This window comes from Ochotona curzoniae, unplaced genomic scaffold (assembly GCF_017591425.1).
Source record: "Ochotona curzoniae isolate NIBS_2020 unplaced genomic scaffold, NIBS_Ocur_1.0 scaffold_2476, whole genome shotgun sequence".
Classification (NCBI taxonomy): domain Eukaryota; kingdom Metazoa; phylum Chordata; class Mammalia; order Lagomorpha; family Ochotonidae; genus Ochotona; species Ochotona curzoniae.
In genome coordinates, this window is record NW_024467095.1 from 16,679,123 (window position 1) to 16,695,090 (window position 15,968).

Below are 15,968 nucleotides of genomic sequence, written 5' to 3' on the forward strand. Positions count from 1 at the left end.
CCTAAATTTCCCAACAATCAGGTCTAGACCAAGCCAAAGCCAGGAACCAGGATCTCTAACTGAGTCTCCCAAATAGGAATCAAGGGTCAAAGTATTTGAACCATCTTCTGCTTTTTTCCCAGCAGCATTATTGGGAATCTGAGTTGGAAGTGGAGTGACATGCACTCCAATTGGTTAAGATTCAAGCAGTATCTTAACCTGCTTGTTACAGACTGACCCTCTGGGTTTTATGTTAAGATCAAGCCATCTTGGATCTCACATGATGGCTCAAATGGCGAATCCACCTGCAAGCACTGGAATCCCATATAGGCACCAGTTTGTGTCCCGGCTACTCCACTTCTTATCTGACTTCCTCCTTTTGTCTGAGAAAGCAGTGGAGGATGGCCCAGGGCCTCAGGACCTGGTTCCGGCATGGCAGACCTAGAAGAGGCCCCTGGGTCCTGACTTCAGATTGACTCAGCTCTAGCCATTGTGGCTGTTTGAGGAGTGAATCTGTGGATGAAAGAGCTTTCTCTCCTTCTCTCTGTAAATCTGCCTTTCCAGTAAAAATAAATAAATCTTTTAAAATGAAAAGATCATGCTATCCATAATCAGTGACAAAGTAAGTCGTTTTAATTTTATTTCCTTGATTTCTTTCTCCTCTTGCCTAATTGCTTTACTGGAATACCAGTGCCATATTGAATGAAAGTGGGCATATTACAGAGAAAACTTTAGCTTTTTGTCACAAACCCAAGACACCAGGCACAACAAATGCGGGCACAGGTGCCCATATGGGACACTGGTGCTGCAGGCTGAAGCTTAACATACTATGTTACGGTGCTGGCCTCAAGAGTTTGTCTCTTTATCACTAACTTTGGGGTGCTTGACTATAATGTTTGGGGGTAAAGTTGATTGGGTTGAATTTGACGGCTGCTCATTGACCTTTTTGAATCTTGCTCTGGGTTTCGGAAGCTTTTTGTCACAATCTCTTTCAATATGCTCTCTACGCCTTTGGCATTCTCAGGTGTTTCTTGAACCTCAGTAACTTGAATCGTTACTCTTTTTATGCTATTCCATATTGCCCATAAGCTTTTCTCATTCCTTTAAAAAATTTTTTATAGTTATTTTTAATGATGGCAGGTATGCCTCAGATCACGTTCACCACGTGTGGCTGGCAGGTAGGCTGTGCTTTTCTATTGCTGAGTAAAATTCTATGATTGTATAGTCTTTCATCAGGTTGGTTTCCATTCTTTCATTGTTATAACAGTATTCATTCATATGCAAATCTTTATGTGACAATAGAGTTTCCTTTTGGCAAATACCTAGGCATGAGATTGAGATTGTTGCAGATTACGTAACAGTAAATGTTTATAAAACACTGTCAAGCCATTTTCCAAAGTGATTGTGCCAATTTGTTACTTTGACTACCAATGGTGTTTTTTTTTTTTAATTTTAAAAAATGATTTCCTTTTTATTTATTTGAAAGGCATAGTTACATATATAGGGATAAGAAAAAAGATGTTGCATCCATTGGTTCACTGTCCAAGTGGCCACAATGGCCAGGCATTGGCCAGGTCGAAGCCAGGAGCCAGGAACAGAGCAACAAAAATTTGGTCCATCCTCTCTTGCTTTCCTAGGCAGTGAACAGTGAACAGGGAGCTGGATCAGAAGTGGAGCAGCCAGAACTCCAGCTGGTGCTCTAGGGGTTAATGGTGCTGCAGGTAGAGGCTTAGCGCACTGCACTATGGCGTCCCGATAATTTCATTTTAAAATGAAATCACGCTGGCTATAATTTGGACTCCGATGTCTAATATGCATGAATTGAAAACTTCACACTGATCCAGAATAAAAATGCCTTTAAGGTAAAGCCACTGTGTTCCCATCCATAATCACTGGTGTCTGGATTGGGCGAATGACTGATGTCATGACCTTGGACCACCCCATCTCTCATTTTTATTGTAGGACTTTGGCTTAAAGATTAAACCCAGGATGCTCGCTCACAGCTTTTTTTCTCCACCTTGTACTAGGGACACTGAAAGATACAAGGTTGTTGTGGATTTTGTTTTGCTTTACTTGTATAATCATGAACGTTTTTCACCCAAAAGGATTGTATCTGTTACGGTTCAGTTGTAGATACTTGCTGTGTCGATGGTCCTTGAGAGAATTACGAGAAATCATGTCACTAGGACACTAATCGTTGCTTCTTGTTTGTTCTCTGCTTGTCCCCCGAAGGGATGATTCAGACCAACATTGTTTCCAAGACTCAAAGGGAGGTGGTGAGAAGGCCGGCCTTCGTGTCCGTGTGGGAGGTGGAGCAGATGAGGAGGATCCCAGGGTGAGTGTTGCAAACACTGCTGGCACTGCCTGCTGCTGCACCATGGAGGTGTTCATGCCAGGATCTCATCCGGCCGCCCAGACATCTGGACCCCGGGTCCTTGGAAAGCCCCCGCCTGCATCCCATGGCCGTGTCATTTTGTAATATCTTGTGAGGAAAGGGCTCGGGATGCAGGATACTGGGAGCAAGGACACCAAACAGGAAACCAGTGTTTGCCTCCAACTGCAGGGAGCTTTGTGCACACCTCTGACCTGTGCTGAGGCCTCAGCTTGGCCAGCTGTGAACAGCTGGATTCCTGGGGTTTGTCTAGAAATAAACCAGATGTGCTGGAGTTTGGTTTTGCTGTGGATTCCTCTGTATGTCTTTGATTTCATAGAGAACGGGAATGCAGAGGGAGATAGAAAAGCCTGGGGAAGGACTGTGGGGAGCGATGAAGTTGATTAAGGAGGTGATTTTCTTAAAAATTTATTTTACTTTCATTGGGAAGGCAGATGTACAGAGAGAAGGAGAGACAGAGAGAAGAGCTTTGGTCTGCTGGTTCACTCCCCAAGAGGCCACAATGCTGGAGCTGAGCCACTGCGAAGCCAGGAACCAGGAGCTTCTTCTGGGTTTCCCATGTGGGTACAGGGTCCAAAGGCATTAGGTCATCCTCTACTGCTTTCCCAGGCCATAATGCAAGGACTTAGCCATTAGGCTATTGCGCTGGAATCACAGGGGATTTTTTAAAGGACACTTTTGCTGTGGTTGATTCATCATAACTCTGCTCATGAAACTCCTAGCAAAATTACATTGTTTATGAGCATTATGACTTTGTTTCATTTTCCTTTTTTTGGGGGTAATGATGGTTTTATAAACAGCCTTCAAGGCAAAGTAAATCAAGGTGTTCCAATTAGATTCCTTCAGTTGTAAGAGTCCAGGGTATTTCATGAAAAAAGGAAGTTCTCGAGAGATAAATGTGAGCGACTCTGGAAGATAACATTTCTCAAAGATGTAAAAGCGGGAACTGCTGGGCTCTCCCCACCTCGGCAGTGGTTCCTGTTCTCATGGGAGTGGAAGCAGCTAAGGGTCATAGCCTGGCGACAGGTGGCAGTGGCTGTCCATCGCCCAGGATCACATTCGGCCCCCTTGATTTGGACTCAGGAGCCACACTGAGCATGATGAACCAAGCTGGCTCCATCAGAGACTTCCGTTAACACATTCCTGCAGAGCGGAGCTGGTACACCCACTTGTTCAGATTTCACTGCTCTTGCTACTCTTTTTTTTTTTTTTTTAATAAATTCTTTATTTTTCATGCTACAGTTCCTTAGGCTCAAGCATTTCCTCTTCCTCCCTCCCCACCCTCTTCCCCCTGCTGTTTTCCCCTACATGGTAACAATAGTTTAATTCCTCAAAAACAATCACAAGAGCCTGGTGGAGTAGCCTAGCAGCTAAAGTCCTTGCCTTGCACTCACCGGAATTCCATATAGGTGCCGGTTCTAATCCTGCTTTCCTCCAACTCTCTGCTTGTGGCCTGGGAAAGTAGTCAAGGACGGCCCAAAGCCTTGGGACCCTGCACCTGCGTGGGAGACCCGGAGGAAGCTCCTGGCTCCTGGCTTTAGATCAGTGTAGCTCCGACTATTACGGCCACTTGGGGGAGTGAATCATCAGATTGAAGATCTTACTCTCTCTCTCTCTCTCCTCTTCTCTGTATATCTGATTTTGTGATAAAAATAAAATAAATCTTAAAAAAAATAAGTCACAACAATACCATTCTGTTGTTTAAGTGTATGCTGACATTATAGTTATAGAAAATGCTATAAAGTCCTCTTGCTACTCGTTTTAAAGATTTATTTATTTGAATGGCAGAATGACAGAGAGAGGCAGAAGGGGAGAAAGAAAGAGGCAGAGAGAGTGAGAAAGAGAGCGAGCGAGACAGCTTTTCCATCCATTTGTTCACTCCCCAAGTGGCTGGAGTGGCTGGACTAGCTTAAAGCCATGAACTGGAAACACTGGGCCTTCCATGTGGGTGCCAGGGGCTGGTTCTGGGGCTGTCTGCTATTACTTCCCAGGCACACTAGCAGGGAGCTGGACTGGAACTGGAGTAGCAGGACTCACGATAATGCTTAGTTAGGGGATGTTGGCCTCCTAAGCAGCGGCTTGAACCACTGCTCATAATGCTGTGATCAACAGACTCAGTGACTGTGCTGTGTGTGTGTGTGCGCCCCCTAGCTGTGAGTTTGCTTCCTGAAGTTTTAATTACCCACGGTCACCTGGGGTCTGAAAAGACAGTACAGTCAGCTGTCTGTATCGGTGGGTTCTGCATTAATTAATTTGACAAACTGCAGCTCAAAAACACCTGGGGAAAAAAGTTGTGCATCTGGAAGACTTGTTGGCTCTGTTTCCTAAAAGATACCATGTAACGACTGTTTACATATGCTTTACATTGTAAGTGATGTCGAGTTCATTTAAAGTACGTGGAAAGGATTGCTGTTGTGGTGCAGTAGGTTAACCTGCCGTGACACCAGCATCCCATATCAGAGGCCTGATTGAGTCCCAGTTTCTGAACTTGTACTCCAACTCTCTGCTAATGTGCCTGTGAAACCAGTGAAGGGTGGTTCTTGTACTTGAGTCCCTGCAGTCTAATCAAGCTATAACTTTTTTCTGTTGATGGAATATTAATACAGTTCTCTCATGTTTATTTCTATATGAATACTGCAGGTGTTTCTCTAACACATAAGCTTCTAAAACATACAGTGCCATTAACCCACCTCACAAAGTTGATGATAAATTCTTCAGTGGCATCTCATATAGTTATTATTGCTTGCACATTGTCTCAGAAACATTTATGGTTGGTCTTTTCCAATTAATATCCAAAAATTGTACATTTAGCTTGGTTAATTTGTCTGTTAAAGCCTCTTGTAATATTATAGTTCCCTTCCTCCAATTTTTTCATACCATTTTTTTAAAAAAGCTTGTTTTTACTTATCTGTAAAGCAGAGCAGCAGCAGAAAGAGAAATCTTCCATCCACTGGTTCACTCCCCAACCAATACAACACCCAGGGTTGGGCCAGGTTGAAGCCAGGAGGAACTCAGAAGTCTTTTGGGATCTCCCATGTGGGTGATAGAAACCCAAGGACTTGAGGCATCACTTATTGCCTCCCAGCGTGCATGCCAGCGGAAGCTAGATTGGAAATGGAGGTGGGATTTGATCCCAGGCACTCTGAAATGGGATTAGAATCTGGATGATTTGGCCTATAAAATTTCTCTAACAGTATAGCCAATTGGATGCTGATGGTATCATTTGACATGTAATATGTTTTTTTTAAAAAAATTTATTTATTTGGTTTAAAAAGGAAAATGCACAGAGAGGAGAAGACAGATATAGATATATATATAGAGAGGAATCTTTAATCTGCTGGTTTACTTCCTAAATGTCCAAAACTGAGCTGATTTGAAGTCAGGGGTCAGGAGCTTTTTCTGGGTCTACTGTGTGGGTGAAAGGCCCCCAGGACCTGGACCATCTTCCACTGCTTTCCCAGGCACATTAATACAGGCAGCTGAAGTGGAGCAGCCAAGATACAATTTAGTAGCTCTATGGGATGCTGGTGCTGCTATCGGCAGTTTTAGCTGGTTTGCCACAGTGCTAGTCCTGTGATACATAACACCTGTCAACAGATGCTCAGACTTGGATGCTAATTAGATTTGGCTTGGTTTTGATCCACAAAATGTGGTCATATCCCTAGTCACATCTCATGAGAGGGAGAATGTCTGATTGTCCTGCTTCTCGTGATGCAGAAGAGGAAGGAGTCCATTTCTCATCTGAGCTTTCCATTGTAGCGTTCTGCAGAGCTCCGATGTTACTAGGTGTTGCAGGATGGTGGTTTTCTATCAGTTTTTTTTTTTTTTTTTGCAACAATTGGCTGTGATTTATGTATGAAGAGCAGTTTTACTTCTGTGTGGTTGCCCTGCAATACAGAGATTCTTCCTCCCAGCTCCATGGAGAACTTAAATGTCTATCATCTGACAAAGACCCTGTGGACACACTTGCTTAATGCTAACATGTGGGACCTCTGCGGGTTGAGCAGGACAAGGAAAAAGGACTGATACCGTTGCATCCTGCACCGGTGGGATTTAATTTACCAAATTCATTTTGTTGTTGTTGTTTGAAAGGGGTTTTTTTCCCCATTGGAAAAGCAGATTTACACAGAGAAGGAGAGACAGAGGTTAAGATCTTCCATCTGCTGGTTCACTCCCCAGATGGCTGCAATGGCCAGAGCTGAGCCGATTCGAAGCCAGGAGCTTCTTCTGGTTCTCCCACGTGAGTGCAGCGTCCCAAGGCTTTAGGCTGTCCTCTACTGCTTTCCAAGGCCACAAGCAGGGAGCTGGATGGGAAGTGGAGCAACTAGGACACAAATCGGCACCCATATGGGATCCTGGCACTTGGAGATGGAGGATTAGCCAGTTGAGCCATCATACTGGGCTTATGTTGCTGTTGTTTTAAAAGCATGATTTCTGGTCCATCCATAATCAGAATGTGCAGCAAAGGAGCCCCCAGGAAAAAGCAGGAATGAACACTGTGTTTCTCTCAGAAGCCCTGGCTTAGTGGCTGGAAGCTCAATGTAAAATGTCACCTGAGCATGAGGAAACCCAATGACAGAGCCTGTCTCTTTATTTGTAGCTATAAGCCCAGGCCGACCCAGGCAGAGCCTTTGCCCGCAGCAGCTGCTCCTCAGCCAAACCTTGGCTTATTGCCCCCGGATGGATACGAGGTACTTGCATTTCATTTGTTTTGGGGTGAATCATTAAAAGACAGCACCATGTATTTTGCTGTTAAGTGTATGTTTATTATTATTTAAAAAAAACCCTTTTTTTGAAGAGAGTTAAATAAGAGTGTTCTGATCTATGTACCACTGCCTGAATGCTTGCAGCAGCTGGGGCGGGGCCCGGGCCATGGTGGGATCCAGGAACACAATCTAGCGCTCCCAGTGCAGTGGCAAGAATCCAGTTTCTTGAGCCATCGCCTGCTGCCTCCCCAGGGCTGCACTGGAGGGCAGCCAGAGGCAGGAAGCCGAGTCAGGAGTCAGCCCCACTTGGTAGGCTGACGGGCGACACAGGTCTCTCAGCTCCACCCCAGACACCTGCTCCTCCTCGGGTTTTTTTTTTTTTTTTAATTTGTTTCTGCAAGACTCAAGGGTGTGTCTTCTCAGAAAGCAGCCCACCTCTGCAGAAACCCTCCCTGTTTGCCAGGTTTGGCCACATACCATCTGGTTTGGGCAGACCCTCACAACCACCTGTGAGATGGGTGTCTGTGTCTGTATTCTATAGATGATGAAACTGGAACTCAGAGAGGAAAAGTAACTTTTCTATTAGTTGCAGCTTAGCAGTGAAACGGTTCCTTATGAAAGCGACACAAACTGGACCTCGTTTTGTCCCCCTGGCTGCCTGGGAGAGATCATTTGGCCCCACATCATGCTGCAGCTTGTATAGGCCCATTTCCTGGGGCTCCTTGGGGACTTCCAGGTCCTTTGCTCCTGCATGGTTTTGGAGCAGATCATTGGATAAATCACACACCGCAAGGTGTCTCTCTCTGCTTGCTGGCATCTGGTTTGTTAGCCTTGGCTTCGCCTGAACAGACGGGCCCGCTGGTAGCTGGCTCTTTACCACATGTGGAAGCCCTGTGCCAACCTGTGCCACCTGCTGTTAGAAGGCTAGCAAGGATATGTGTGGTGTAGGGACCCCACCTCTGGTGGAATCATGCTTTCAGTATTTCCTGCTTATCTGTTTCTTTTTTTTTCCTCAGTTGATGGAGCTCAAGCCCTCTTGTCCAGAATATTTAGGGATAAGTGGGCACTTTAAAGTTTCTATGAAAAATTTCACCATTGAAAAGATACAGAAGATCGAGAATCCTAGACTCTTGCAAGCTTTTGAAAGGTTGGTGACCGGATTTGGGGGTTTCCCTGGAATTGATGGGATTGGTGGATATCTGTTCTTTATATTCAGTAGTCTATTTAGTGGTCAACAGCTTCTTCTGACTCCAGTTGCTGTCTTAGTGTGTGAATTTCTTGCACCTCTCTCTTTTAGCTTTATAATTTTACAATTCAGTGACTGTATGTCCGTCATTGAAAAGTTGTCACATGTTTATAGCTTCCCAGCTGTTGCCTGAAAGCTGATAATACCACTCTGAAGGCTGAGGAAATAAAATGTGTAAATTACTAAGCTTTAGCAGGGACACACATTAGTAGCTATTTCTTGGTGCTGAGTCTCACTGTTTATTATTATTATTATAGGAAGAAGTCGACAATGACGAATAACGACGAAAAACTCTTATTTTATGCAACAAGCCGTACCTACATGGAGTCTATCTGTAGGAATAATTTTGACTGGACCTTGCATGGACCCCATGAAACTAAATACGGAAGAGGTTTGTGTTGGAACAGAGGGGTCTGACTAGTGATGCCGTGACTTGTACTTCGTCTGTACGATGTGTGTAGCTTCTTTGTTTTCACCAGCTTGTTCAGGGTTTGTTAATCCCAGAGACCAGGTCCACAGTAACCGTCAGTGCCCGAATCAGGAGCAATCATTTGACTCAGGGCTTGACTTCTGGACCTTAACTCTGTGCTGTCCTCTCCCGGAGGCAAGAAGCTCTTCCTCTGCTGACCATGTCTTCTGCCTTTATCTGTGATTCTTTCTGGCCGTATCCATATCTGTGAAGTCATTTAAAGTAGCTTCTTGTCACCCATAATGGATGGTAATCAGAGATGGAGAAAAGGGACAGGCGTTCATCTTCGGGTTAAGATGGGGTTTGGATCATCCATAGCAGAGTCCCGGGGTTCAGGCTTGGCTCCACTTTTGATCCTGTTTCCTGCTAATGTGTATCCCAGGAGCAGCAGGTCATGGCTCAAGTTACTGGGTTGCTGTCACTCATGTGTGAGACTGGGAATGAGTTCCAGGTTCCTGGCTTGAGCATGGCACAGCTTTGGTTGTAGGGAGCCTTGGAGAAGTGAACTAGCAAGTAGAAAGCTGAACACTCTCTCTGCCTTTAAAAATATATAAGAGGTGCCTGGCGCAATAGCTAGTGGCTAAAGTCCTTACCTTGAATGCACTGAGATCCCATATGAGATCCTGTCGCTGTCCCGCAGCGATGGACTTGGTGCATGGAGCCGATAATAACACGCGTGGACCCTGACTGATGGTCAAAAGCCCAAGTTTATTAGTGGCATCAGACTTTATACACTGAGAGTCCATCTGGGATAAGGGAGGAGGTATTGAGCTTATCAACAAAATGCATCAACTGTTTCTATACTTTTGTTTGGAACTCCTTTTGTTTTGTATATTCCACCAAGTGTTCTCATTCACATGCTGGCCACTCAACTGTTCTCATATAAATTATATCCAATCAGCTATACAAAAGGCATCCATTCGGTTGTAATCATACAGATATTATCCAATCAATTGTAATCCTGTGCTCGCTGACCTTCTAGGGTCACAGTGTCCTCTTACAGGATCTCATGTTCATGTATGCCAGTTCATGTCCTGGCTACTCCACCTGCCTTCTAGCTCCCTGCTTGTGGCCTAGAAAAGCAGTAGATGATGGCACAAAGCATTAGGACCTTGAACCCATGTGGAATACACAGAAGAAGCTTCTGGCTCATGGCTTTCGATCAGCTCAGCTGCAGTCATTGTGGCTACTTGGATAGTGAACCAGCAGATGGAAAATCTTCCTGTCTCATCTTCTCTCTGTAAATCTGCCTTTTCAATGAAAATGAAGAAATCCTAAGAAAAAAGAGAATAGCTTAGCGGTTAAAGTTCTCACCTTGAACACACCGAGATCCCATTTGGGCGCCAGTTCTAATGCCGGCAGCTCCATTTCCCATCCAGCTCCCTGCTTGTGGCCCGGGAAAGTAGTCGAGGACAGCCCAAAGCCTTGGGACACTGCACCTATGTGGGAGACCTGAAAGAGGCTCCTGGCTTTGAGTTGGCTCAGCTCTGGCCGTTGCTGCCACTTGGGGAATGAATCAGTGGACGGAAGATCTTCTTCTCTGTCTCTCCTCTGTGTAAATCTGCTTTTCCAATAAAAAGGAAATAAATCTTAAAAAAAAAAAAGTAGGGGCTCAACAGGCTAATCCTCTGCTTGCAAGCGTTGGCATCCCGTGGGCACCGGTTCTAGTCCTGGCTGCTCCATTTCCTTGGCTAAGGACTGGGAAAGCAGCAGATGATGACCCATGTCCTTGTGCCCCCACAGCCAAACAGGAGACCTGGAAAAGGCTGGTTCAGCTCCAGCCATCACAGCCATTTGGGGAGTGAAACAGCAGATGGGAGATCTTTCTGTCTCTCCATCTCCATATAAACTCTTGCTTTTTAGAAAAAGAAATATTAAAAAGAAGCTAACCAAACAAAAAAAGAATCTCTCATCTTTAGATATCTCATGGTCTTAAAGGAAACTTTTCATAGTTGACAGTGAAAAGGGAGTTGTCCTGCACAGAGGGATGAAGCGAGAATGTGACCCTCAACTCCCATAGAACAGGGAAGGTATCCGTCAAGAACAGCCTTCTTTCTGTCCCTGCCCCCAGTATGAAGGTCTAGACCCTCGGGCTCTGCTTGAACAATCTTCTGTTACACAGAATCAGAAGTTGTTTTTGTTTTGTTTGCGCTTATATTTTGAAATGCTCACTCTTATTTGAAAGGCATCGAGAGAGGGAGACATACTTCCAACTGTTGCTTTACTCCTCGAGTGCCCGAGTGCCCGCAACAACCAGGGCTGGCCTGAAGCCAGCAGCAGGGAACTCAATTCAGGTCTGAGCCATTACCAGCTGCCTCCTCTAGTGTGCATCCGCAGAAGCCTGGGATAGCAAGAGGAGCTCAACTTGAACCAAGCACTCTGTCAAAGGATATGGGGGATTCCTAAGCCACATCTTAAGCATGAGCTATGCGCTCACTCCCATGCTTGTTGTTAGCATAGGCTTTCAGTCACCATCTCCCGTGGTACTTCGGTATTGATGACGTGCACTGATGTGAAGCACTGAGCCCATCATCGGAACAAGGTTGGGCACTTGTCTTAAATGAAGCCAAGTGGTAGATATCAAAATGACAGCTGCTCCATGGAGAGAAAAATGAAGCCTTCTTATGGGCAGTGTGAAAGTCCTTGGTGTGAGCCATGTTGAAGGGTGTGTGCCTGGAGAGGCAGAAGGGTCGTGGGCTGTACTTTGATGGGCTGGTAGGGGAAGCTCAGCATTTAATGGCATGTAGAGGGGAACCATGGGAGAAAGATTAGGAAGAAAGTTTGCCATAGCTGAGCAACTGAACCAGAACTGCAGATCAGTTTGGACCACGGATAAGAATGGTGACAATTAAGAAAAGGCCCTCAACTCAACAGCCAGAGGAAGCTATGACAACTACATTCAGCTTTGTAGAAAGCAGGGATGAGGTGAAGCTAAGGATAGAAGGCCCTGTCTCGGGTCACACTGGAGCCAGGAGGCACATCATGCCATGGAGCCCACTGTAGGCCTGGGTGACGGTAGCCATCACAGTGTCCGTAAACTCTTCCAACATGCTGCCATCCAGGTACTCCAACATCTACGTTACCAAGGTGAAAACAGCAGAAACATTAACTTTTGGAGACAGTGTGACTATGTAGGTAGACAACAGAGTTTTTTAAAACTCTCCAAAGAACTGGGAAGGCGATGTTCCACGCTGCTGCCTACCCTGGGTCCAGAGTCTCTCCTAGACCTCACCTTGCATGGCTCTTTTTCTCCCATTCCCTCCAATGATTTACTTACATTTGTTTGTAAAGCAGAGTTACGCAGAGAGGGAGACAGAGATTTTCCATCTGCCAGTTCACTCCTTCAATGGTTGCAACAGCCAGGACTTAGAATTTGGAACCCTACGTAAGTTTGACACGTGGGTGCAAGGGGCCCAAGGACTTTGGTCGTCTTCCATTGCTTTCCCAGGCTCTGGATGGGAAGCGGAGCAGCCGGAATGGGGACCAGAGCCAGTGGAGGGCAGCATCGAAGGCAGTGCACAAGGCTGGCCCCATTTGGCTCTTAACTGGAGAAGATTACTTCCCTCGGTCTTACTTGGGAGTTTTCTCTAACCACGAAGACTATTCATTTTTGTAGCATACGTCTAGGTCCTATTTTACATTACAAGCTGATCATCATTCTCTCTTTTTAAAACTTATTTGAGAGGCAGACAGGGAGAGAGTCCGAAATGGAGAGTTTTATCCACTGGTTCATTCGTTAAGCATACTATGGTGTTGGTGTCAAAGCCAACACTACAACAAGAATATAAGATGAGGAGATGAAGCTAAGGATGAATTCACTTTACTTATTGATTTGTACATGGAAATAAAAACTTTGCAGTGTCCTTTGAAATGGCAGAAAGACATTTGGCAACAGTAAAATAACAACAGGACGTTTTCACCTGTCAGGAAGTTGCAGGCAGCCTGGTTTGGAAACTTGGGATTGTCTGGGATGGTTTTAAAGTTGAGGGCGGGGGCTGACTGTCTTTGAAGAGCCCTGTTGAGGTTAATCCCTCGCTCCTGCCACCCCTCTTCTTTGGACATTGTAGAAGCCCTCTGAATACCAGGGGTAAGTGCCCCCATTCCTTCACACGGGCACTCAGCTCTGGACTGTCTGTGGCTCAAAGGTACGACTGCACTTGTTCAGCTCCTCTTGCACGAGTTGCCTGCCTTGGGCCGCCGAGAGAGCCCCGCAGGCCACGCGCTCCCTGACTCGGACGCCATCTCAGTGAGCCCTTGCAGAAGCACATGCTGCCCGCCCGGTTCAGTAGCATCCCAGCCTGGATTTAGGCTTACTGGAATTTTTTTTTTTTTTTTTGTATGTAGAAAGCAAGATTTGTGTAAAAGGTATTGTTGACAGATGTTCAGTCTACCCCGTCACCTGATGACGTGCTGCTGGTCATCTCAGAAACTACTAACCCCCTTTTACACGAATCCTTTTTCTAGAAGAAACTTTTTATTTCAGAGTTTTCTGTAGTCATCCTTACCTAACCCTTGTCTTTTTCTGATTGTTTTCAGGAGGTTACTTTGCGAAAGATGCCATGTATTCTCACAAAAATTGCCCTGCTGATACCAGAAACACCGTTATGTTTGTAGCCCGAGTCCTCCCTGGCTTTTTCATCGAAGGAAACAGGATGTCCACGAGCCCTCCGCCGCAGTGTGACAGCTGTGTGGATGCGACCTTGAACCCTTCTGTGTTTGTCATCTTTCAGAAGGATCAGGTTCTCCCAGCATACGTGATTGAGTACAGCGAAACAGACAAAGCCTGTGTGATCAGTTAGAAATGAGGGCTACACCAGTGTAAAGATTGTCATAACCACTGTGTTCATTTGTACAACCAAAGTGCCCCAGGTAATAGCGAATTTGTACATGTTCTGACCCTACCTAGCTACAATTCTGATACCCAGGTCGCACCCTAATACCAGTGAACTGGTTCTGCAGTTGAGAACCAGGCAGTGTAGTATCTTGAAAGCTCTCCTGAGAATTGCAACACTTGCATTGTCCTAGACGAGATTGTCAAAGGCTGACTCCTCAGTTTTCTGTGATCACAGAAACTTCTCTCCCACCTACTCTTAGCTTATGTGTGACATCACTTTGTTTGGGTTAATTCAAAAAAAATTACTTTGGGAAATTGGACAGGAATTGAATAATACCATTTGAAATAAGGATATGAGGCTTTACATTGCTGGATGGAATATCGGGAAAATCTGAGGGCAAAAAATGCTTAGGGACATGCTGAGCAAAACAGGGGAGAGTATAAATGCTTTTGCGTTTTGTAGTGCTCTGTGATGAGACTGATAGGAGATCTGCATTTCTTTATCTCAACATTTAGGACAGACTTCTTCCAAGCAGAGTTTTCTGGCAATATAATAATAAGTAATACCTAATTTAGCTCAGCTAGAAGTGCCCAACTGTGTGAATTGCCCATGAGGGCCTTTTGTATAATTGAGGAGAAGTAGATAAGACATTTATATTGTGTAGTGCCTAGATTACAGAGAATGCTCCTCACTGCCACCCAGCCCTGCTCCCCCCAGCTCAGGTTCTCATGAAAGTGTTTCTGGTTTTGGGGATGGGGGAGGGAGAGGAGACTGGGTTGCCAAAATAAGACTGAAACAAGCACAGCTGACAAACCTAAGTGCTGTTGTCATTGTGCACAGTTGAAATTAGAGCAGGGCCATCCCTCCTGACGGCTAGGCCCTTTAACAAGGCGAGATTTGTGCCCCGGTGTGTACAGAGGACAGTGTCCCATACAGGACATGTCCCTGCCAGGGGCTTCTTTTAGAAATACAATACACCTATGGAATTGTATAATACAGTGAGGTTTTATATTAGTTAAGGTACCTGGGACCAACATTTTCCTTCCTTACTATGAATCAAGTTTTTCCTTCCAATTTTTTTTTTCAACATTCCATACCATTTGCCAACATTTTCTAGTATAGTTGCTTCCCGCAGATGCGTATATGTCATTAGCATGGGAGTTGATTTTCTGTTACATTTTTTTATCAGTACATAGAAGTTCACAATTCATTTAAAGGGCTCTAGTAGCAATAGTGTAGAGTTTGTTGTTGTTTTCTTTTAAGAGTAGGGTTATCTTCTGGGAGATTTGCATGGCGGCTATCTCATTCACCTATTGTATTTTCACATGATCATTCCTCGAGCTTGACTTTCAGATTGTAGAAGTGCAGTTTATCCACCTGGTTCTAACTGTGCTTTAGACGCCTCTCGTTGCCTGTCTTACAGGTATCTCAGACTCCACACATATGGTGTGGAACTGTCCATCGCCCCCATGTTCTCTATAAGACTAAACGGTGTCCCTGTCCCTCTGCCCAGCAGAACCCACAAGTCACCCTTGAATCCCTGCCCTATTCTAGCTCTACGTGGAAGCAGTTCCTTAGTCCAGTTTTATTTCTTACATAGCTCTTTGTCCAAGTTTCCTCTGCTTAGCAATCACAGTAGTCATCTTTTTAAAAAACATAGTTAATAATGTTCCTTGGAAATAAATCTGATCATACCTGTAGGGTAAAGTTCAAAACCATTTTCATAACCCTTTAGGGTTGCTCCATCCCCTGCCTTCTGTCATTTATTTTCTATGCAAACCACTGTGGCTTTCTTTCAGTTCTTGGTGTCTTTTTTTGTTTTTCTCCAGTGGTTCTTAGCACTTCTGGCTTTGTTTTCCTTGAAGTGCAATTCTGAGCAAATATACTCGCATGCAATACTAGAAGTAAGTGAAAAATTAACTAAATCAGTGTTAACTTAAGCAGCAAATACAAGGTTCTTCATCTGATTATACTGACAGTCTGAAGTAGTCAGATGCTTCTACCTACTTACGAGTCATTTTGAACATAAAAGAAGGCAGACGGTCAGAAGCTCTTTTGTACATAGAAGCCTGGGAAGGTGAAATAGCAAAGGTATGAGTGGGGACATAAGAATGAAAACCAGTGATGCAATAATTAATCTGCATACGGTAAGGCTTATTTGCACATGAGAAAGAATGCAGTAGCTTTCATTGCCATAGAGTTACTATGCAAGAAGCTTTACAGATTTTCGAAACGGGAAATGTGGTCTTACAGATGAGCTATAGGTCATACAAGGGTTCCTAAAAAAGTTTGCGGAGAATAAGATTAAAAGATAAGTTTATTTAGGTGCAAAACAATTTTG

At 44.7% G+C, this 15,968-nt stretch overlaps 1 protein-coding gene across 3 annotated transcripts in view; it reads left to right on the forward strand.

Moving 5' to 3' along the window:
* The window catches only part of ZC3HAV1 (zinc finger CCCH-type containing, antiviral 1), a 50,996-nt gene that overhangs the window by 33,648 nt on the left and 1,380 nt on the right, over positions 1-15,968 (forward strand). Inside the window, exons 9-13 of one of the 3 annotated variants that reach the window (XM_041002426.1) lie at positions 2,212-2,314; positions 6,972-7,062; positions 8,094-8,224; positions 8,581-8,714; positions 13,329-15,761. In XM_041002426.1, the coding sequence (XP_040858360.1) occupies positions 2,212-2,314; positions 6,972-7,062; positions 8,094-8,224; positions 8,581-8,714; positions 13,329-13,591 (722 nt within the window). In that variant the 3' untranslated portion in view covers positions 13,592-15,761. Of the gene's footprint in view, positions 1-2,211; positions 2,315-6,971; positions 7,088-8,093; positions 8,225-8,580; positions 8,719-13,328; positions 15,762-15,968 lie in introns of those variants that run through there. The other 2 variants (XR_005886070.1, XM_041002427.1) reach the window with 2 other exon arrangements.